The sequence below is a fragment of the Podarcis cretensis genome (genome assembly GCF_951804945.1).
Source record: "Podarcis cretensis genome assembly, chromosome: 5".
Taxonomy (NCBI): Eukaryota; Metazoa; Chordata; class Lepidosauria; order Squamata; family Lacertidae; genus Podarcis; species Podarcis cretensis.
In genome coordinates, this window is record NC_137174.1 from 80,677,366 (window position 1) to 80,699,787 (window position 22,422).

Genomic DNA, 22,422 nt, shown 5'->3' on the forward strand with positions numbered 1-22,422 from the left:
ACCCCCTGAAATGCAGAAATCTCAGCTAAAGCATCCATGGCAGTTGACCATCCAACCTCTGCTTGGAAACCTCCAAGGAAGGAGAGCCTTCCAAGGGAGACCGTTCCACTGTCCAACAGGTCCGTCAGAAAGTTATTCCAGATGCTTCATCAGAATCTCCTTTCTTGTAACTTGAAGCCATTGGTATGGGTCCTAAATTCCACAGCAGGAGAAAACAAGCTTCTTCCCCATGTGACAGCCCTTGAGATATATCTCCTCTCATAACTCAGAACCTTTTTCGGCTCAAGGGTTCCCTTCTGGGCTCCCTTCCAAGAACCACATAGCAGTGATAAACAGGGCCAGAGGCCAAAGCAGCCAAAGCAATGAATGCTCGTTTCTACAGAAGGCTCATTTCTGCGCACTTTGCACATCCTCTCTGTATCTTCCATCCAGGCTAGCCAGAGGCATAGTCAGGGTTCAATGACAGATTCCAGCCTTGGGGGGAAACACTTAGGGTGTGAAGCAGGTTTGGGGAGATGTGTGGCCTGGCCAGAATTCTGAGGGCCAGATGGCGAGATCTGGAGGGCCACCTGCCTGAGGTTCCCCACCTCTGATGTAACTGGTGGCCAGTGTGTTACAGATCTCAGGGAAGGATGAGTCAGGTTCAAATCCCCACTCAATCCTGAAGCTCCCTAACTTACCTTGGGCGTGGCACTATCTCCCAATCTCACAAACCTTACCAGGGTTGTTGTGAGCATAACATGGGGCGGTGAAAACCTTAGAGGAAGGGTGGAATAAAATTGTAATAAATTTCAGCAATAATCGTAAGGATTCAAGCTGCTTCTTTTTTTTCATTTCCATCTATTTCTCATCAGCATCCTCAGTTTTCTAGATGCCATCTTTCCAAGGTAAGCAATGCCCAAAACGCTTCTCATAAACATCAGAGCAAAGCACAGCAATGAGGTAATCTTAAGGCTTCAAGGTTTGTTTCCTTGGCTGCATAGGCAACACTTATAACAGTTTTGTTTCAGTTTATTTAGTATCATCATCATTCAGCGGGGGGTGGGGGGGGGAGAGAGAGATGCCACCTTTCCAAATAAACCATGCCCAAATCACCTCTCATAAACATAAAAGCCCTGTAATAAGATGATTATGCATCACAAAACATATTAGTAACCTTCCAAACCAATTAATTAACAATTCAATCCAGATCTATCTGCAAAAAAGGGGGGTGGAATGTTGAATCAACATTTCAAATAGGCCCATCTTGTTCTGAGAGATTCAACATTATACAATACAGTATATTAATTATATTCTGTTCTTACCCGGAGGTTGCATGTATCCTCTTATCCAAGGATCCAGCCCTTCTTTGCTTCAGCCTCAGAAACTTGAAGATGATTCACCAGACCCTAATGGTTCAAAGTATCTGTTGCTGTTTATAAATGGCCATATTTTATGTACAATTTTTGCTATCTTAAGCATGCAGGAGAACTTTGGCATTTTGGTGCACAACCCCATATTTTCTGACATCCAAATTTCCTGCCAAAGGAACTGGCAAGCTGGGTGTGTCATGTGACCAATGGTCTTGACTTTATTAGTCAGCTGTGCACAATTGACTCATTCAAGGGTGTTAATTACCAAGATGTGCGGAATTATGTTAACTCTCGGTTCACTTAAAATCGACAGGACAAGGAACCTCACCTTCCGCTGAAGACTACTAATCAAATGCAAGTCTGTGACTCACACACACACAAGCATCTTTGCCAATGGCACCGCCATGTTTAATTAACCCACCATGTTCTGGCATGCACACGCAAAGCACACATGTACACACACAGCATACTGCGGCAAAGATGACAGTGTGATTAGCAAGCAGCTGCTGCGGCAAAGCAAAATTAATAACAGTTTCTTTAAAAACCACACACATACACACAGATCTATGCACAGTCAGTGGGAAAAACCGGTGACTGAAACATGCCCAAAACAGAATAAACTGCCGTGTGCACTGGAATAAATGCAATGTTGCTTTGAGAGTACTTTATAGGCACGAGCCCATGTTCAAAGGCTGCATATTTCTTAGCAGCAAAAAGTAGAGGCTGGTTGTTCGAAGTGCTGCTCAGTTTGCACCATAGGCTGACATACTTTCAAGTGAAGGGTAGACAGAGAGGAACCTCTGATCTTCCCAGACTGTCCTTGCACAGACCTATTGATATTCTTTCGCTTTCGGGCTGATACTGTCATAAAAAGAGCCTTCTGAAATCAGGCCAGGGGCCCATCCTGTTCTCACAAAAGCCAAAGGAGATGCCTGTGGGAAACCCGCAAGTGAGACTTGAGTGCGAGAGCACTCTCCTCTCCTGCAGTTTTCAGCAAACAGTATTTACAAGCATGTGGTCTCTTGACCGAAGATAGCCATTGTGGCTAGTAGCCGTTGAGAAGCCTTATCCTCCAAGAATCTGTCTAATCCTCTTTTAAAGCCACTCAGGTTGGTGGCCACCACTGCCTCTTGTGGCAGGGAGTTCCATAGTTTAACCAAACACTGTGTGAAGAAGTTCTTTCTTTTCTCTGAATGTATCTCCCAGCATTCAACTTTGTTAGATGTCTATGAGTTCTAGTGTTATGGGGGGGGGACTTTTCTCTATCTGCGTTCTCCATGCCATGTATAATTTTATAATTTCCTGCCATGCCACCTTTTACTCACCATTTCTCTAAGTGAAAAAGTCCCAAATGCTGTTGCCTTTCCTCCTGCAGGACTTGCTCCACCCCTTGATCATTCTGCTTGCTCTTTTCCTGCTTCATTTCCTGCTTCCTGCTTCATCATCCTCACCTTGAGGAAGGAGACTGCTCTATGTGTGTAAGAGCAAGCATGTCTCAAACGCCTTAGTTAGATAGAACTAGGATCTATTTTTCTATGAAGGATCTACTTCCTGCAGTAAACAAAAAGCTTTGTTAGTCTCCTAAATTTGGGAATCTGAGTGAGATTATATGTAAGGTAAAAAGGTGCTCCTTCAACAAGGATCCAGTGTGCTCTGTTCAGCTTTTTTGAGCACGGCAACACCAAACACCAACACTGTTAAACGCTGGTGATTTCATGCCCAGCTTGGAAGCTTTGCAAAGGAAATGCCTAACCACTGTCAGAAACAAAATGGTGGCCAATATGGCGCCTTTGAAATCAACTCCCATCATCCCTGACTGTTGACCATACCGGCTGGGGCTGATGGGAATTATAGTCCATGGCCTCTGAAAGGCAGCATGCTGGCTAACTCTTCTACAGTGGCACCTCAGGTTACAGATGCTTCAGGTTACATACGCTTCAGATTACAGACTCCGCTAACCCAGAAATAGTACCTCGGGTTAAGAACTTTGCTTCAGGATGAGAACAGAAATTGTGCTCCGGCGGCGCGGCAGCAGCAGGAGGCCCCATTAGCTAAAGTGGTGCTTCAGGTTAAGAACAGTTTCAGGTTAAGAACAGACCTCCGGAACGAATTAAATACTTAACTTGAGGTACCACTGTACTGCATAGAGTTTTGGTCCAATTCACCAGAGTGTTTTTTTCTTTTTTAATGAACTCTTATCACCAGTTCTTATCCACAGACACAATGTTCTATGCCGTGCCTTTAATAACAGCTTGATGTGCAGGCATTAGCAGGGAAGAATGTTGATTTCCGTGCTATGAAAAGCATCCCCTGCTTATTTCTGCGGTTCTGGCTGCTGTTAAAAGCACAGGGATAGGCCAGGTGGCAACCCTACCTGTTTTGCTACAAAGCCATGCTTCCCGCTCCAGTCTGTTTTCCTGCAGCCTTTAAGGAAAGAGCAGGAGATGCCTTCGGCACAGTTCAAGTAGTGAGGAGCATGTTGTCAGCAAATTTGCCATTGACGCATCATTGCTATGCTTGTGAAGCGACTCCTGGGCACATCCACTGGAATGTATCAGGAGAAACACCTTAAAGCATGGGTAGGCAAACTAAGGCCCAGGGGCCAGATCCGGCCCAATCGCCTTCTCAATCCAACCCGCGGACAGTCCGGGAATCAGCATGTTTTTACATGAGTAGAATGTGTCCTTTTATTTAAAAAGCACCTCTGGGTTATTTGTGGGGCCTGCCTGGTGTTTTTACATGAGTAGAATGTGTGCTTTTATTTAAAATGCATCTCTGGGTTATTTGTGGAGCATAGGAATTCGTTCTTCTTTTTTTTTCAGAATATAGTCCGGCCCCCCACAAGTTCTAAGGGACAGTGGACAGGCCCCCTGCTGAAAAAGTTTGCTGACTGTGATGGCCTGGGAATCCGATTCAGAGGCTGAACCGGAGGAATCCCAGCCTGCACAGGAGTCCCCGCCTCCAGGGCCAGCTAAACTGGAGCAGGGCCTTGATTCTGAAGCGCCTGCACCTGTGCCGGATCCTCAGGAGCAGGCACCAGGTGAATCCACTCTGGCTCCGGAGGTGGTTGAGGACTCAGTGCCTACAGGTGAGTCTCCCCCTGGGTCCAGTAACCCTTCAGCCTCTCCTGAACTGCAGAGGCGAAGGGCAGAAGGCGAAGGGAACTGGTTTCTCCCAGGAGGAGTGCTCGCCTTAAGGCCAGGAGAGGTGGGTCTCCTGGGGGCCGGGACCGCCCCTGGCCTCAGAGAAGATAAAGGCCAGTCAGCCCGGTCCCAGGTTGCGGGAGCAACGTCGTTGATGAGCTGTTTCGGCCAGCATCCAGTCCTGTTTCCCCCAGAGTTCCTGTCCTTGCCCGGCTTCCCTCTGTGGACCCTGCTTCGCCCGAGGAGGACTGTCTGCCGACCCTCAACTCAGGTCCTGGACCTCGTCCCACGGTAACCTCCCCCCCCCCCGGACCAGCACACTGACCCCTGCCTTAAAGGAAGGTGGGTTAAGGAATATTTTGTTGTGAAAGTTTAGGAGGTCTCATGCTGGCCAGTAACATGACTTTTCCATTACAGTTTCGACACAAGAACATTTATTAAATGAACAATGAATTGCTACCATGGGGTATAACTACTGGATGCAATAATTTGCCATCTTGGGATGTGCCTCCTGTAGCTCATTGGCAGAGCACAGGCTGTGTGGGATGTAACATCACTGATGCACTCAAATACAACATGTCCTGTTTGCCCACAGTGGACACACAGGGGAATGTTGCTCCAGCCAGGAGGACTTCCTGTCACACCTGGTCTGGAGCATCCTCCCCCTGGGTGTGACCAGGTAGATGGGAGTGACCCTGGCAGACCCTATAAAGGGGCTAGTCACGTAGCCATCTTCCTCTTGACTCCCTTGATCCCTTCTCTCCATTTTGCCTTTTGCTGTCTGCTGGCTCTCGGCCAGCAGCACATGGGCTCATCCCTCACAAAGGATGAACCCACACTTTTCTCTGTAACTGTCAACAACAAGTCTGCCTTCAGTACCATACTGTGAACTGAATGTAAGTAAACCTTATCATTACTTTTAAAAGAAGACTGTTGTGTCATGATTGTTTTTAAGAGGGAACTAAAGGAGATATACCAAGAACAATCCAATCTGGACAAACCAGACTGGATTGCTTAAATCAAATGATTCTCACTAATCCATCAACTAGCTTCTTGCAGTGTACAAGGGAATGTGCTCTGCTACTAGCTCACTAGCATGAGTGAGGAAGGATAATATTTAATCAATATATCCTCTCCTGCTATTGTCAACATTCACACAGGCTGTATATGGGGAATATCCAAGGTTTGATCTCCAGCATATCCAAATAGGACTGAGAAAGACCCCATTCCAAAACTGTGGAGACCTAAGACCAGTCAGTGCAGATAATGCTGAACTGTATGAACCAGTGGTCCGATTCAGTATCTTTTCCTTTATTCCATTCATAGGAGAGTACAGGAGAGTGCTCAGATCAGAAGGCTGAAAGGTATGGAAGCACTATATAGATGTTACCCAGCATGTAAACAGTATTTAGATACGGACATTTCAGCGAATGTGTTAGCTCAGCCCCACGTTCCACCCTTGCGAAAACACCAGACTGCAAGGATCTTGGAAGCCTCTCTCTGTTTCATTCCTCTTGCTGATTTTGTTTCTGTGCTTTGGTGGTAGAAAACCACATCAGTGCACGGCGCTTGCATGTTCACAGGCAGACAGGAGCAGCTGCTAATGTTTTGCGGGGGAGGAGGAAGCTTGCTTTCTGATATACAGTTCGGATGACTGTCTCTTGTGAATCATGGCCGGTGTATTGTTTTCCTCCTGAAGTCATTCCCTAGCTGAAGGTCGTCTCCAAGTGCACGTCTGCCCATACACACAGCCTTGCATGGTGGGTGAGACAGACGGATCTTGAGGGCTGCAATGCAGGAACGGATGTGGGTCTTATCTCTCTGGTTCCATTTCCAGAGGCTTGCTCTGCCACCAAGTCTTCCAACTGATTAGGTCAAGATGATGAATAAGCCTGCAAAACATAACATCGAACTCCCCTGAGATGCCTCGCTGTTTCCAGCCAGGACAAAAGCATCTGTGTTTTTAAATAGTGAGACCGATGGTGCAGGAAGTTTTGAAACATGCTTCTTCCTCTTAGTGGTTCACAGGACATACACACAGAAGCTTTTGCCTTCCACCCTCCAGAAATAAATTACACAGGTGATTTCCATCCCAAATGAGGGGCACTTCTAAAATACAGTGGTACCTCTGGTTGCGAACGGGATCCGTTCAGGAGGCCCGTTCGCAACCTGAAAAGAACGCAACCCATGTCTATGCGTGTGCGGGTTGTGATTAGCCACTTCTTCTTCTTTTTTTTAATAATATTTATTAAATTTTTAACAAAAAGAAGAAAAAGAATAAACAATTAACAAAAAACACACAAAGAAAATCCAAATACAATACAAAAACCGAGATTTAACATAAAAAGAAAAAAGAAAAAGAAAAATCCCTTTCTGATATCTTACAATCATTTACTTATTTTCCTGACTTCCTCACACCTCCCTTTTTTGTCTTCCATTTAAGAATTTGTTCAGCAAATTCATACCCTCTTAATTTATCCTTAATTATTTGTCCTCACATATTCTAACTTCAAATTTTCATCTGATATCAATCCCTTCATACATATTCTTATTTTTCCTTATTGCTAGAACCACTTCGTTTCATTCCAACGTCCTTAACATTCAATAATTTTACAGTATTTCTGTAAATAGATTTTAAATTTCTTCCAATCTTCTTCCACCGACTCTTCTCCCTGGTCTCGGATTCTGCCGGTCATTTCCGCCCGCGATTCGCCACTTCTGCACATGCGTGTGACGTTATGCGCATGCGCGAGCAGTGAAGCCTGGAAGCAACCTGTTCCGTCACCATGGGACGCAACCAGAAAACACGCAACCTGAAGCAAACGTAACATGAGTTATGACTGTACCTTTTGCAATTCTGATATGTTAGCCAACTGCCACCAATCTCTCAGATGATGGGTTTTTAATCTGCAGTATAGGTTTTCCTTCTCATGCAGGTATTCTTCAGACGATACGTAGGAAGTTTGTCATGGTCTCCTTTTAGATGTGGTCAGGATTGACTATACAAATGCTGTATCCATCGAGTTTCAGGTTGTTGGCTCTCATCCAGTCCTTTACCGAGGCAAGGCAACAGTCCAGAACATCTACTGCCACACCCGCAGGTGTAAAGGAGAAGCAGAGCTATGCCAAAAGACAGTTTAAGAACCTAAGTTTAAGAACTGCTGGATCAAGCCAATGGCCCATTTGGTCAGGCATCATGTTCTCACGGAGGCTAACCAAATGCTTGTGGGAAACCTGCAAGCAGGAACAAGGCCGAACTCTCCTGTGGTTTCCAGCAACTAGAATTCAGAAGCAGGTGGGCTCTGGTGGTGGAGCACAGCCATCGAGCCAGTAGATGTTATCCTCCATGAATTTGTCTAGCCTTCTTTTAAACCTGTCCAGGTTGGTGGCCCCTGCTGCCTCTTGTGGGAGAGAGTTCCACAGACTGCGTGAATAAGTACTTTCTGTTATCTGTCCCAAGTTTTCCAATGCTCAGCTTGGCTGGATATCCACGAGTTCTGGCGTTACAAGAGAGAAAAACATTTCCCTATCTGCTTTCTCCATGCATAATTGTCAACACTTCTTTTGTGCCGCTGCTTTTGCCCCTCCTTTAAACAGAAAAGTCCAAAATGCCACAACCTTTCCTCCAAGGGAAGTTGTTGCTCCATACCCTGTATCAGTTTCCCGAACCTTTTCCCAGCTCTACAATATCCTTTCCAGAAGACTTGGTTAAGTATTCTGCCTGTAAGTCATCTTGAGAGAGAGGCAGAGAATGGATAATGATAAGGCCACGAATTCTTAACAGCCCCCTTGACAGACAGCAGCAGAAATAGTTTTCCACCTCTCTCCCGCCCAGCTTGTAGCTGAATAGCTGCCTTTCCCCAGAAGCTTACAGGTGAATTGCCTTTTTTCAAAGCCGCCTGACAGCTACCTTTCTGCCAAGTACTCAGCAGTGTTCTTGACAGGGCCATGTGAACAAATGTGTCACATCTCCTTGCTTGCCTCTCCATACAGCCTGACAGTTCATAAGGGTAAAATGCCAGGTAGACCTGACATATTTGTTCAAATGTCACTGCCGAGCATAATGTTCAGAACAGAGGATGCTAGAAGCATGCAGAAGGGAGGGACAACAAGCTGGTCACAGCACGCAAAAGGAGCATGATGGAAAGGTGGCAGTTAAAGGGGAAAAAGAACACACTATTTGCCTTCCTCAGTCATAAAAGCAGAGGAAATATGTACACCATGTTTTTTTTTTAAAAAAAAAACGAGGAAGGGCCTCGTGGTGGCGAAAGCGAGCAAACACAAGTGTCGCATGGACTGGCATGGTAAAAATGCTAACTTCATTCTTAATAAATGCAATCAAAATGTTGACTTCAAAATGTGGCCTTTCTTTTCTTTTCTTTTTTTTTACCACCCAGAATCAACAGACATTGTTTGCAGGTAAAAATTTAATGCACAAATTAAATATACAGTACAGTGGTACCTCGGGTTAAGTACTTAATTCGTTCCAGAGGTCTGTACTTAACCTGAAACTGTTCTTAAACTGAAGCACCACTTTAGCTAGTGGGGCCTCCCGCTGCCGCCACGCCGCTGGAACATGATTTCTGTTCTCATCCTGAAGCAAAGTTCTTAACCCGAGGTACTATTTCTGGGTTAGCGGAGTCTGTAACCTGAAGTGTATGTAACCTGAATGTACCACTGTAGAGCAAAGCCTGTAAAGAATTGGAAAGGGGGTGGCAGAAGTATGCAACCTGTTCAGTTATAGGGTTGCCATTTTCCATTTGGCTAGGGGGGCTTTGCCTTTAAAAGCTGTGTTAGGAGTAGCAGCAGGAGTCAGAGGCTAGCACCTCCACCAGCGCCCAAGGTGAGTGTGCGCGCATGTTCGCCAGGCCCTCATCGCCAGGTGGGGCATGAGCTTCACCCTCCACTAGCCTGTCCCTCGCCCCTGACGAGCAGGCCCTTGCGTGCCAGATCTCTGCTGGGAAGGCGCCTGTTTTAGCCCCCCCCCCCCAAGTGCGCCCAGGGCAACAGCCCACCTGATACCCCCACTATGCATATGTTTGCTACAAGAGCGGGAAACCTAATTTTAAGAAACTGTATTCAATTAAAGTAATTCGGTTTGATTTGTAATAATTTGGAAAATTAATAAAGTTTTTTATATAATATACTGGTGTGTGTGTGTGTGTGTGTGTGTGTGTGTGTTTATATATACATATATATGTAATACTGGTCTGTGGGAGTTGTTCTCATTTTTATGAGGTATTTTGAACCACCCTGAGGTCTATGGATGAATTTAATTCCTACAAATTTAATTATTTATTTAATAATTAGCAATAATTGAATTTATACTGTAACTCATGCTGAAGGCTATCCTCGAATGTTGGGTCTTACTCCCAAGTACTCCCTTACAGTGCAAACCTATACATATTTACTTAGAAGTAAACCCCACCGGGTCCAATGGAATTTACAGGGAAATACACCTGCAATCCTCTAGTTTCCCTCTCTGTAAAATGGGGATTCTGTAGGCTTCCAGCACAGGGATTTTGTGCGAGGGAAATTCAATGGCAATCCCAGAGATACTTTGCCGATTAAAGCAATAGCAACCCCGCAGCTTTCTCTATGCAAATAGTACGAGATGAATGAGACGGGAAGGTGCGTTGAGTAAATAACGATCAAATTACCCCTTTCGTATTTGCACCTCGATACTTCCCAACAGGACAAGGCAACTAGTCATCAGTGCTCGGGGGGTTCTTTGTGTGCCAAAAGCGAATATGAAATCTGCTCATTCATTTCTCACGAACAACTTCCTTGCACGGAATCGCTTTTCTCCAAGCCGTTTCTCAGCTTCGACTTTCGTCCCCACCCTCTTTGGCCCGGCTCCTTGCCTTATTGCGACGGCAATACAAAGATTTAACTTGGGGGGGAATGGGTGGGTGGTTAGGTGGGGAGATAGCTTTCTGCTAAGCCAGCTCCTCCTATGTCAAGGTGACAGCGACAACCCGTCGCTCGCTCCAATTCTCCGTTTCCCATTTCCCCCTCGCCAGCTCGAAGACAGAAACTAACATGCTTCACTCTCGTTTCCCCCGAAATCCGACCCGGGGCTGTTGCTCGGCAAGTTCAGATTGCCCAATCGCGGCGCAGGACGATGCGGCCTCCCGTTCCCACGCCCAGTTTCCTCGCAGTGCTCGGTTCAAAGGCGCCTCTCGGGTTACCGCAGGGTGTGTGCGCGCGCGGGGGGGGGGGGAGGTTAGGAAGAAGAGGGGCGGGTGCGTGGGGGGTGGGCGACGAGGGTGTGAGTGTGTTTGCACGTGTCTGCAGCGCCTCTTGCCGTGCAACAACTTCGCCCTGCCCGGAACAAAGTGCCCCTTTTTTCTTGCAATGCAAGCGGTCCCGGTTCTCCAGGGCGCTCCTGGTGTGCGTGAGAACGCGCACAAGTGCACGCGCCTCGCTTCCTTCCCCCCCTCCCCACCCACAGAGATTAGAATCCCAGCTATGCAAATAAGCGAAGCAGCCAGTCCCTCCTCCGCGCCCGACCTTGATTGGGTGGGCTTGGCTTAAGGCGAGGCAGCAAAGCGAAGGGAAAGAGGAGGAGGCGGAGCCGGGCTTGGAATGCGAGTCAGGGAGAGCTTTGCAAATAAAAGCAGGGGGGAGGGGAAGGGGAAGGAAGGCAGGCGAGGCTTGGCTTCGCATGCAAAGCTCCACCCCCCGACGGTGCAGCTGCCCGGGCTGAGGGCTTTTCAGGAAGCGGTACTTAAAACGGCTCCAGAGGAACATGTGAGAAGCAGTCGCCGCTGGAATCCGAAGGGCGAGGAGGAGGAGGAGGAGGAGGAGGAGAGGAGCTGCAAGGGGAATGGGCGCCGCTGGGTCACATGCGGGAAGGGGCCGAGCGAGCGCCGCTGCCCGAGCCTGAGGTGCGCCGCCGTCGGGGGCAGAGCGGGCTGAACGCGGGGAAGGAGGGACGCCGGGGCTCCTGCTCCTGCCGCCGCCTCCGCCTCCTCTTCTGCCGGCTTTTCTTGCTCCGTCGACGCCGGACCAGCAGCTGCCCTTTGGCTCGGGCTGGGCTGCTTCGCCTTGGGGTCGGTCGCCTTTGCTGCAGTCGGCCAGCGGAGAGGCGAAGCGAAGAACAGACTCCGGTAACTTCCTTCGAAGCTTTTGCTTCCTTGCTTGCTTGCTTAAAAAATGAAAGGAAGAAGCTACTTGTCGAGGGGCGCTGAATTAAAGAGGATTTGGTGCTCCTTCGCATGTTAATTTTTTTTTTTAAAAGGGGGAAAGTCCTTTCTTGCTGAGATGATTATTTTTTCTTTATGCGCATTTAACTTGGAAGCGAGCGCTCTTGTATGCAAGTGCGGCTGGGCTTCTGAACAAGGACCGGGTTGCAGAGCAAACGGGCGAGCAAGGTGAAAAGTGCTTCCCCCCCCCCCAAAAAAAAGAAAAAAAAACTCGCAAATTCCAAAATTAAGGACTGGGTTGCGATACTGCGGGTCCTACTTCCGAGGAAATAGTGGGCGATCCTAGACGTGTTTTTCCCCCGAAGTGGGAGTCCCGCGGACTTCCACGGGACGTGCTTCGGAGTTGGTGTGCATTGCAGTCCCCTGGGGGCTTCTCTGTCCGGGGAGGTGGGGTGAGTACATCGGGCTGGGGGGGAGGGGAGGACTTAAAGGGCCGGGCCGAAGCAGACGGAGGGGAGGGGGTGTCGATCCCAGCCGTAGAGTCAACTCTTCAAAAAACGGAAGAGCTGTCGACTCCCCCTCTGGGCTTCCTGGCCAGTGAATGAAACCAAAGCGCCTTGCGCAGGAATTGGAGCGGAGCCTTCGGCTCATTGCAGGCTTGCCAAGAGTTTTTTCCACGCTTTCAGTATTGTGCATTCATTAATCTGGAAGGGTCGCCCACTGCTCCGCTGCCAGGATTAGGCCCTCTACCACTGCCACATCGCAGTATCCAGATCGCCACTGTTGCACCATTCGGGGCAATTGTGTGCGAGGGTGACTAATCCGCGTTACGTTTCTGTCCTCTGCAAACAATAGAGCTTCTCGGAAGGTGGTGCCCCTCCTATAGCTTGGGCAAAAACCTCTCGATGACCTTCCTCGATCCTGGTGTTGCAAAGCAGGGAAGGGAAGTGAGTGACCGTTGAGCTCAAGGAACTGGTGACAGTCTCTTTTCTGCACTTCCTTTTTTGCTGGAGTCATCCTTGGCTTTAAGCGCCACACGGACTGCCAGGCTGTGGGATTTGCACTGAAGGGGGATGGGGAGGCAGGCTAAACTGCAGTCCTAATCGGAATTCAATAGGACCTACTTCTGAGTAGACAAATGGAGAAAGATTTGACTTGGCCGTAACTGGCTTGAGAACATTCTTGTATGTCTGGACCCATTTACCTGGCGCAGAGTAAGCTTCTCATGAAAAAAATGCTGTTTATCTGGGCAGAATTTCAAGTAAATAAAGGCTGGCTTGTTCCACGATGAAAACGGAAGAATAGGTAGACCTTCACCCAGATGCTTAGGGAAGTTTTTAATGTTTGATATATTGTTGTGCTTTTAATATTTTGTTGGGGGCTGCTCAGAGTGGCTGGGGCAACCCAGTCAGTCAGAAGGGCGGCGTATGCCTAATAAAATCATTATTAGTTTTATTAGATGTGTATAAAGCAAACCTTGGCTTCACGAGCAGTAAGAAGTCCCGATTCTGAATATTGCACCAGTTTAACAGATGTTCCTTTGTAGAAGCCAGACTAAATCTGTTTCAAATATATATTCATACATTTCTGTATCCCTCAACTCTCTGTGCACACATTATATAACTTGTAAGGGTCCTATCTAGCAATGTAGATACCCCAAACCGAGAGTTGTCTTAACCACCTGGAAATGCGGCTCTTGATCTTCCAATTAAAATATTCCCAGGCGCTGGAGCATCGTGGCTTCTGTGTACAGTGTGTGTGCCCAACCCCATAGAAAAAAACTTTTTTTTACCCTTTTGGAAGCTGCAGTGCCGGAGAAAGTCCTGCAGGTGGCAGGGCAGCTTGTCGGCTCCTTCGCTGCTTAGTCAGAAGCGGCTGGTGCGTGTGATTCAGGCGGGATGACTGGCTGTTTGTGGGAATGCGAAACTACCTCAGAGGCTGGGGAGAGGGAATGACGAGGCAGTTCCCAACCCGCAAGTGGGGCGGCGGCGGCGGCGGCGGCGCGCAGGGCGACCCGAGGGATGTGCGTTTCTCCTAAGGTCTCTCCTGAGGAATCCGCCCTTCTGGGGAGGAGCCGCTGCAAGGACAGTTTCGCATTCTCACATGCTCTTCTTACTCATTCGGTTCCGAGCTGCACACGGAATCTGGTCAACTTCCAGTGACTTGGGTGCCGGGAGGGGGAGAGATCTCCCTGCGTTTCCCTGAGGGAGAGTCTGTGTATGTATCTGTGGGCACGGGGTTTGGGAAGTCAGTTGGCATAGGTGTGTGTGTGGGGTGTGTGTGTGTGTGTGTGCCATGGGAACCAACTCCTAGGGGCAGAGGTCCCTTTGCCCCTGCCCCAATAAAATATTTGAGGCGGCCAGCCCCCCACCCCCCACCCCCCGCCAAAATTGATGGGCATTGCCAATCAAATGGTGTTCATGTGTTGCATCTTGTGCACTCCGGGTGTGTGTGTGTGTGTGTGAGAGAGAGAGAGAGAGAGTCTGTTTGCATGGGTCTTTGGGAGACAGAAAAGAGATCAAGACTTCCATCTGTGTGAATAGGAAGGAGCCACAGTCTTTTGCCAGTAAACAAGAAAAGGTAGATCCCACCCTGTTCCAAGGATGTAAGTGAGGTAGGGCGAAACAAATGTTGGTGTTTTTAGGTAATGATGTTTACTTGGCTTCAGTCTTCGTATTTACTAAGGACTGCTCACATGCTGTAAACGGTTGTGTTGTGTTTTTTGGGGGGTGTGGGAGATGTGATTTTTGTGTCAACCCTGATCCCGGCTAGAAGGGAGAGGTTAACCTCTTTCTTTCTTTCTTTCTTTCTTTCTTTCTTTCTTTCTTTCCTACCCATCCTTCTTCTGCCCTAGGCACCTGTGTGACTCGGAAGGAGACCCTCAAAACGATGGAAGCCGAACTGGGACCTCCCTGCGCAGTTCAGCCGGCCTGCTGCCAGGAGGTGCCGGGCTCTGCTCCTTCAGAGGCCTTTGCTATGCCGGCAAGGATCTCTGGAAAGATCCCGCCGGTCAGGCCTTGCTTCAAAAAGAAGGACGTGCAGAAGCTGCTGGACACAGGGGCACTGAGGGCTCTGCGGCCCATCATCACCACCTTGCTGGGGTCTGGCGCCCTGGATGCATTCCTCCGGCGCAGAGGACAGAAGAGCAGCCGTAGCAACTTGCATGGACCTGTTGCAAAGAAGGTCTTGGGGATCGCGGCTCCCTGTGCTCAGCCAGACAGCAGCATGGCGGTTCTGGTGGCAGGGACTTCGGACATTCAAGGACAAATATCAGACGGGTCTCCTGACCAGGAGGCCCAGCCTGGGGAGCAGAGTTTCCCCTCCGTTACCTCTTCTGCAAGCGAGCCATTCCAGGACCACTCCTTGCATGCTGCCTCCAGCGATGCTGCTGCCTTTCTTTCCTGCCCTGACAAGATACTTGAAGGTTATCCTGTGGTGCTCCAGGACAACAACAGCTTCATGGGTCAATGCCACTTGAATCCAGTGGACAAGTTTGGAGATGGGCTTTTCCAGGACAAAAGCGAGGAGGCGTCCCTCGACCTTGTGTTTGAACTCTTGAACCAGCTGCAATATCACACCCACCAGAAGGACGGGGTGGACATCTGCGTGGATTTTCTGCAGGGAGTCTGCCTCCTCGGCAGCGATTGTCCCAGGCACCACACGGTCTTGCCCTACCACTGGCAGGTCAGGAGGACAGCCACACAAGTGTGGCAGAGTGTGACCACTGACTCCCAGGAGCAAATGGAAAGGCTCTACTGCAATCCGGACAACGACAAAGTCAAAATGAGATACCGGTGAGTGATAAGATGCCCTTCTTGCCTTAACTGTCATTGTGTTAAATGTAAAGGAATCTTAGCCAAGACTGGGGAACCCTTTTCTCGAAAGTGCATTCTTGCATATAGCCTCTATTACCTTGAATTATTGACCTACTATAATTCTTTTGTCTGACTTTTAATTAGTAGCTTTTTAGGTGGCACGCCTTTAATCTCTTCAAAAGTACCCATGTAATCTCAGGTGAGCTGATAACTGAACAGTCCAATTTAAACATGCTTTCATTTAAAACAGGGCTGGGGGGCCATCTACGTTTTGGGATTTCCACCTCTCAGCAGCCCCTACCCAGCATGACCAAAGTTCAAGAATGCTTGGAGTTGTAGGTTAAACAGCATAGTTGGGGGTTTTTTCATTGTGTCCAGCACCCAGCATTCATGGACCTCAGTGGAAACTGCCCAGCTAGATTTGAGAGGGTGCTTCTAAACCACAGCATGTGGATGCACATCTGATAAAGGGTTATTGGCCTATGTGCTTGAACTGTAAGAAGGCTGAGTAGACAGTAGGAAATAGAAGAACAAGTAAGTGGTGTGTTTTTTCTGTGTTACAATCTTGCTAAAACTTAGGGGCAGTAGAAGTGTGCTTTTGATGCATGTAAACAGCCATGGCGTTTGGACTTTAATCTTGGGTATTGACTAGTCCAGAGTAACTACAGACCCTTGGTATCCACACTTGCCACAAGAGAAGTGAACTAAACTTAACGCACTGGAATAGTAGTCTACAGGGGAAGGGGAGAATCCACACATTACTTTTGAGTGAATCTTGTCCTATATGAAGAAAAGGAGAGCCCGCTGGGTCGGTCCAGTGGCCCATCCCAATCCCAGTATCACAATGGCCAAACGGATGTCTATGAGAAGCCCCAAAGCAGAAGCTAAACCCAACAGCACTCTCTGACTTTGATACCTGGAAACTTAGTGGAGATAGAACCTAGTCACCATCACTAGTAGCCACTGAGACTGTTATTCCTCATGAATTCAAAATTCACTTTTAAGACAGTCAGTGGCTCTTGTTGGGATCAAATTCCATAGTTCATATGCCGTATAAAAAGGGGGAAAGTATTTTGTCATCACTGCATCTTCCAGCATTCAGCTTCACTGGGTTTTCCTGACTTCTAGTATTAGGAGAAAAACTCAACCAGGCTGATCAAAGAGAGCTGGCCCATGTTACATGTTTTTAAAGGCGTAGTGAATCTGTTCCCTTGATTCCAAAGGATATATGGCTATTTTCAGACCCAGCCGAGTTGGTGATTGACACATACAGCTCCGTGTAAATGGAGTACATCCTTGAGAAGAGCCAAGCGGGAGGAGGTCGCACCATATTTTCAAGGTGGTCCCATAACATCTGTAAAGCGAGCTCAACCACCTCGATCCACAGCCAAGCCACCAACCCAAAAGATGTGTGTTTGGAAAACACCACCACCCCTAGGAGCACTCACTCCACCATTTGGGGTCTGGCTGGCACGGTTGTGTTTTGGAAACAGAATAATAAACATTGCTTGGATTTCTTCCTTTTTTTGTGCCACTTGCTGCTGCACACAGGATGGAAGAAAATGTCAACGGAGCAGTTGTTCCTTTTATCTTGCAGAGCTGAAAGAATTGTGGAATGTCCTCTTTTTAGCCAGCCTGCAAAGGCTGCCAGTGGAAGCCCTTGGAAGCTAAACTTTATGCCTTCTCTTTCTCCCTCTCTCCCTCCCCTGCTGCCTTCCTGTCAAGGTGGCATTGCTGCATCTCGTTGATTACTGCACATGCCTGGGCTCTTGCGAAGGAACACACAGTGTTCCGGATTCAGTCTGTGTACCTGCATCGTTCCAAAGGAACTGTGCCAATTAGGGTGTTCTGGCACTTTTGAAATATGAACCAATTCCTTGTCACGCAAAGTAGTTGCAACTAGAGCAAATGGGTGGGGGTTGGGAGGCGTAAGGCAGGTTCTACAAGCATTCAGCCCTAGCCCTGGGCTCCTTGCCATTCAAAGTAACTCGAGTGGACGCCCTGGTATCCTTTGTGACATCACAAGGACTCCTGGGGCATCCTGCTGGGATTGCCTCATTGGCATCTGTAAAGAAACCACTGTTGCCCCAAGCAACTGGCTGCGTTGCTTGTGCTGTCAGGCTGGTCCTTCAGGCGCTGCCTGCAAATTCCAGACTCTGGCATGTGCTGCTGAACTGAGGCAGCAAGGGAACTCCTACAGGACTTGTGCTAACAAGGGAGGGAGGCAGCAGTGGGTTTTAAGTTGCAAGCAGTGCAGAGTTTAGAGTTGGGAGGTGGGGGGGAGGCCTGTCTAATAGCAGGAACAGCTGGGTGGTTGAACAGTTGCCTGAGGATGTTGTGGAATTTCTCAATCTGGCATCAAGGAGAAGCTGGATGAACTTCTGTTGGGGATGGCTTGGGTCTGAGGAATCCATAATGTACATGTTGTAAATAATGAGCCTGATAATCTCGCCATCTCCCTTCAGACTGTGCAGTACTAAACCTGAATAAGTGGTTCAAGTAGCATTTTTGTTTGTGTGCCAAAAGCATTCTTCTTAATGCTTCAGAGCTGTTTCATTGTGGTTATCCAGAGTTTGGAACTTTTGCTTTGAAATCTGGGAGCAGGAGGAGTAGATCTAAAAACCTTCATTCTGTTTTGTCACAACCTAGATAAAACGCTGTTCTTTCTTGCAAGTCAGCACCTGGTGCTAATCTTCCCTAGTCCTTTATCTGAACACAAGGGCTCGTTCTGCAGCAAAGTGTAGTCACTTTGGATTTATTACTTTTCCAAGTTGTGTAAATTACTACTTTTGCTGTTGCTTAAATTGTAGCCAGGACATTGCTTCAACAGTTGCAGTTTCCCTGTGTGGAAAGACCTTCCATGTAAAGATCATCATGAAAGCTACAGGCAGTGCCCAACATTAGTCATATTTGGAATGGACTCATTGAAATCAGTGGACTGAAGTTCATTGATTGCGGCTTCTCACCCACCCACCCACCCATCCATTCATTGATTGACACCCACAGAAATCTGCCTCCAAAGAAAACTTGTGCCTGTGATGTTTTATAATCACAAGTTGCAAGTCAGCATCAAGGCCATGTGTGAGGTACTGTAGAAACACCCACATGATTTTACACTTAACTGTGGCAACGTTCTAATTAGTTTCTTTCTAGCCCAACATTTATCATCATTTGCAGGGAAGACAAAATGTCACAGAAGTTCCCTTTTAAGATTTCATCATACCAATAAATATTGCATTGCATCAACTAATTTTCTTCTCAATTTCCTATGTGTAAGATGGCAAAGCTGCCATCTTACACTAGGACTTCAGTGACTTTTTCTGCTCTTAGGCTTTCTTTCAGGAAAAATCCCATTTCCCACATACTCCTTGCGCTTGTAGTATTTGTTGTTGTAAGAGAATTTTTAAACATAATTCAGACTTGGTGTTCAAGACTGCCTTTAATAGGCATAGGCAAACTCGGCCCTCAAGATGTTTTGGGACTACAACTCCCATCATCCCTGATCACTGGTCCTGTTAGCGAGGGATGGTGGGAGTTGTAGTCCCAAAATGTCTGGAGGGCCAAGTTTGCCAAATGCCTGGCCTTTAACCTCTTTTACAGGGTTGTATGTTTTCCTGAGGTGAGGCAAGAGAACTTCAGCTCCTGAGGTGATTCTTTGGTATCTAGATCAAGGGTTGGGAACTTTTGTTTATTTTTATATTAAACTTGTATACCCACATATCCCAGGCCGGTTCACAACATAAAACTACAACACAAACAACTTTTGGCCTTTGGCTCCACCAGACTTTCCTGTTTGGAGCAAGTCATAGTCACCCATCCTACACCTGATGTCATACAGGTAATGTGTGAGGAGCATGATTGAAGGGATGGGCAGCAAGATTTGGCTTTAAAAGGATGCTAACTAATGCAAGCCTGACCCAAGTGAGACCCGTTATGCACAATGGCTCACTAGTCATTAAAGCAAAACCTGAAAGGAGAGAACTATCGGCACTTGGGGGGGGAACCAAATACTGGAATAAAAAGCCACACCCTGGGTGATGAATCAGAATGGTTTTCTGTTTCTCCAGAGGGTAGTAGGATGTGAACCAGTCAGTTCAAATGAAAAAAGGATGTAGGCTAAACATTAGGAGCAACAGTAGAGCAGACACTTCTTTGGTTTGAGGTTTTTTAAGCAAAGCCTGGATTTGGCCACCTGTTGCAGATGTTGTTTCAGAATGCTCTTATTAGCAGAGGCTTAGGCTGGGCTACTTCTGAGATCCTTTGTGAACTCTGGATGTTTGATCAATCCAGGCAGCCCGGCTACTTCTGACTTAAAATGACTTAGGAATCTTGTAACTCTCAGAGGCCCCTGCAAGTCTTTGCCCTTTGGTCAATGCAACTTGGCTTTCCCTTCTCCTCCTCAGATGTTGTGTCTCCTGGCAACTGGGTGCAGATAGTGGCCTGTTGCACCTGGCCACCTTGAGTGCCTGAGTTTGTTTTGCCAGAGCCTCCTGGTTCACATGGTTACCACCCCTGTTGGGCTAAAGCTATTAATCTCTCTTGGTCAGCCTAGCTTTAGAAGCTGAGCGATAAAGCTTGCATGCAACAAGGAAATGTCTGTTTCAGCAGTTCCAGGAGAGGACAAGCTGCAGCCAGTCTCGGATAGTAACCAGCAGGGGGGTTCTTTTTTTTTTTATCCCTTCCTTTGTTTTGAATACAGCTTACATGGCACAGTGACCCATCATTATGCTCTGTGTCCATAATATTGTCATTGTTTTGTGCTCCTAAGTAAGTTCGTAGGTCCTAAGCCATTGGCTCCCCTGGGGACTAAAGTACTTCTCTGTGGCTCACAAATGGCTTCTTTTTCAATAAGTATTGCCCCCTGCTTGTTCTAAAATGCGCATTTACTTATAGAGTGTTTGTGCCCTGCCCTTCAGCCAAAAAGGGCTCCCTTGAATGGCTTGTGTACAGTCAGTTAAAAAAACGGCAGAGTCCCTGCCTGCAGGTTTACACTCTGGAAAACACGACACACAAGGTAAAAGGGACAGGGAGGGAAGAGGGGGGAAAGCAAACCCAGGTACTAGTTCTTAAATAGTAGTTTTTACAATGACCAACTGGCATAGAAACAGTTCAGGATAGATTGTGTGATACCTGCTCCCTCTCCCCCTTAATTTCAGGATTCCATCCATTTTTTTAAATTTTTTATTTTTTGCTGTCTACCATGGAGTAAAGATGGAATACTGCCATATAAGCTCGCTGTGATGGAATGCAGGCATGTGTGCCCCTATTGTTGCTTAACACCTCATTTCCATGGGGCCCTTACAAAAGAAGTTCCTGTTTTGATAAATAGGTAAGGGTAATGGGACCCCTGACCATTAGGTCCAGTTGTGGCTGACTCTGGGGTTGCGGCACTCATCTCGCTTTATTGGCCGAGGGAGCTGGCGTACAGCTTCCGGGTCATGTGGCCAGCATGACTAAGCCGCTTCTGGCGAACCAGATTAGCGCACGGAAATGCCATTTACCTTCCCGTCGGAGTGGTACCTATTTATCTACTTGCACTTTGAGGTGCTTTTGAACTGCTAGGTTGGCAGGAGCTGGGACCGAGCAATGGGAGCTCACCCCGCCGTGGGGATTCGAACCGCTAACCTTGTGATCGGGTAAAGAACCTTCGGGCTGTAGTCCACTTACCTGGAAGTAAGACCCTGCAAACAAAGTGGGGCTTGCTTTTGTGTTTATAGTTTGCACTATAATGGGGTTCTAAAATACCCGCCATATTGAAGGACCTGAGGAAAAATACCTAGGGTAGATACTGTTCTTCAAATGCAGAGTGCCATTGTTCTATTTCTTTTCTTATAAATTTAGTTTTCAGAAATTCAGAGTTATTTTGGGGGGCCAGCACTTGGCTGTAGTGCTGTTTGGTCCCCATGCTCATCTCAAGACAGATAACAAACATGCAGCAGAATTGAGATTTCCTGAGTTGGTAGGACAGAAAGCACTCGCCTGCAGGTAGAAAGCTAGCACATAGTGAACCACACTGTCTTTGCTGCACTAATTCTCTGCTTAGCGGGACTTCTCATATTCTTATACAGAGGAACATTTTTTTAAAATGCACTTGGAGTGATAAAGTCCATTTTCTACAACCTTAAGATTTTTTCACCTGTATGTCCACTTCCCTGTGAAACACTTATTGGTTTCGTTTTCCTGCATTGGAAGAAGTTCAAACAGGTTTTGTTTTATTCCACTCTGCCAATTAGCTTTTCCAAACTGTATTCATTGCTGTTCTAGAAACATAAGGTACATAGAACTACTGTCCAGGTGATGAGTTTGAGGTGTCCTCAAAACTTCCATGAAAAGAAGTGGGTAATAATATTGCCCAATATTATCAAGTTCATGCACTATGAATCTCTCCCCCCTCCCTTTCCAACACAGCTCACGTTCTAAGTGGGAGAAAGTGGTTCTTAAATCTGTAGCATCTTGTTTTAAGTCTGCATGTTTTTCCGCTCCAAACACACTTCCTGGAGATGGGAGTTTGGCTTTGCTTTTGAAAGTTACAACTGAGTGATCTGCACAGCTGTCGAAATGAAGGAGAACAACCCCTTATGAATAAGAACAGATGAATTTTGTGATGTTTTCTCTATCCACTCAGCTGTTTACTTTTGCTGGGTGCGTGTATGGAGGGGGGTGGAAGCAAAATATCTAAACAAGAAAGAGGTGAATGACTGCTGATCGAATTCTTGGTATCCTCCCCACCACCCCTTTCAAAGCCTGTATTTACATATGAAGCAAGTCTATTGGCTTTTTATCTTGTGTGGATCTGGGGAAGCTGTAGAAGAGGAGTTTCAGGGGAATTGTCAGCAGACTCCTGTTTACTCCTGTTACTATGCAGATAAGATTGAGGGGGGAAGCAGCTGTCACCTGGCTCCAGGTCTAGGTCATCCTGTACCTTCCGTGCCATTCTCACAGGAAAGGAAACTGCACATAGGTA

At 47.3% G+C, this 22,422-nt stretch overlaps 1 protein-coding gene across 1 annotated transcript in view; it reads left to right on the top strand.

The window, feature by feature from the left end:
• The first annotated feature begins 11,138 nt into the window (after positions 1 to 11,138).
• The window catches only part of TIPARP (TCDD inducible poly(ADP-ribose) polymerase), a 30,024-nt gene continuing 18,740 nt past the window's right edge, over positions 11,139 to 22,422 (top strand). The window contains 3 exon segments of the mRNA XM_079977848.1: positions 11,139 to 11,482; positions 11,485 to 11,607; positions 14,498 to 15,437. Coding sequence (XP_079833974.1) covers positions 11,344 to 11,482; positions 11,485 to 11,607; positions 14,498 to 15,437 — 1,202 coding nt within the window. The 5' untranslated portion in view covers positions 11,139 to 11,343.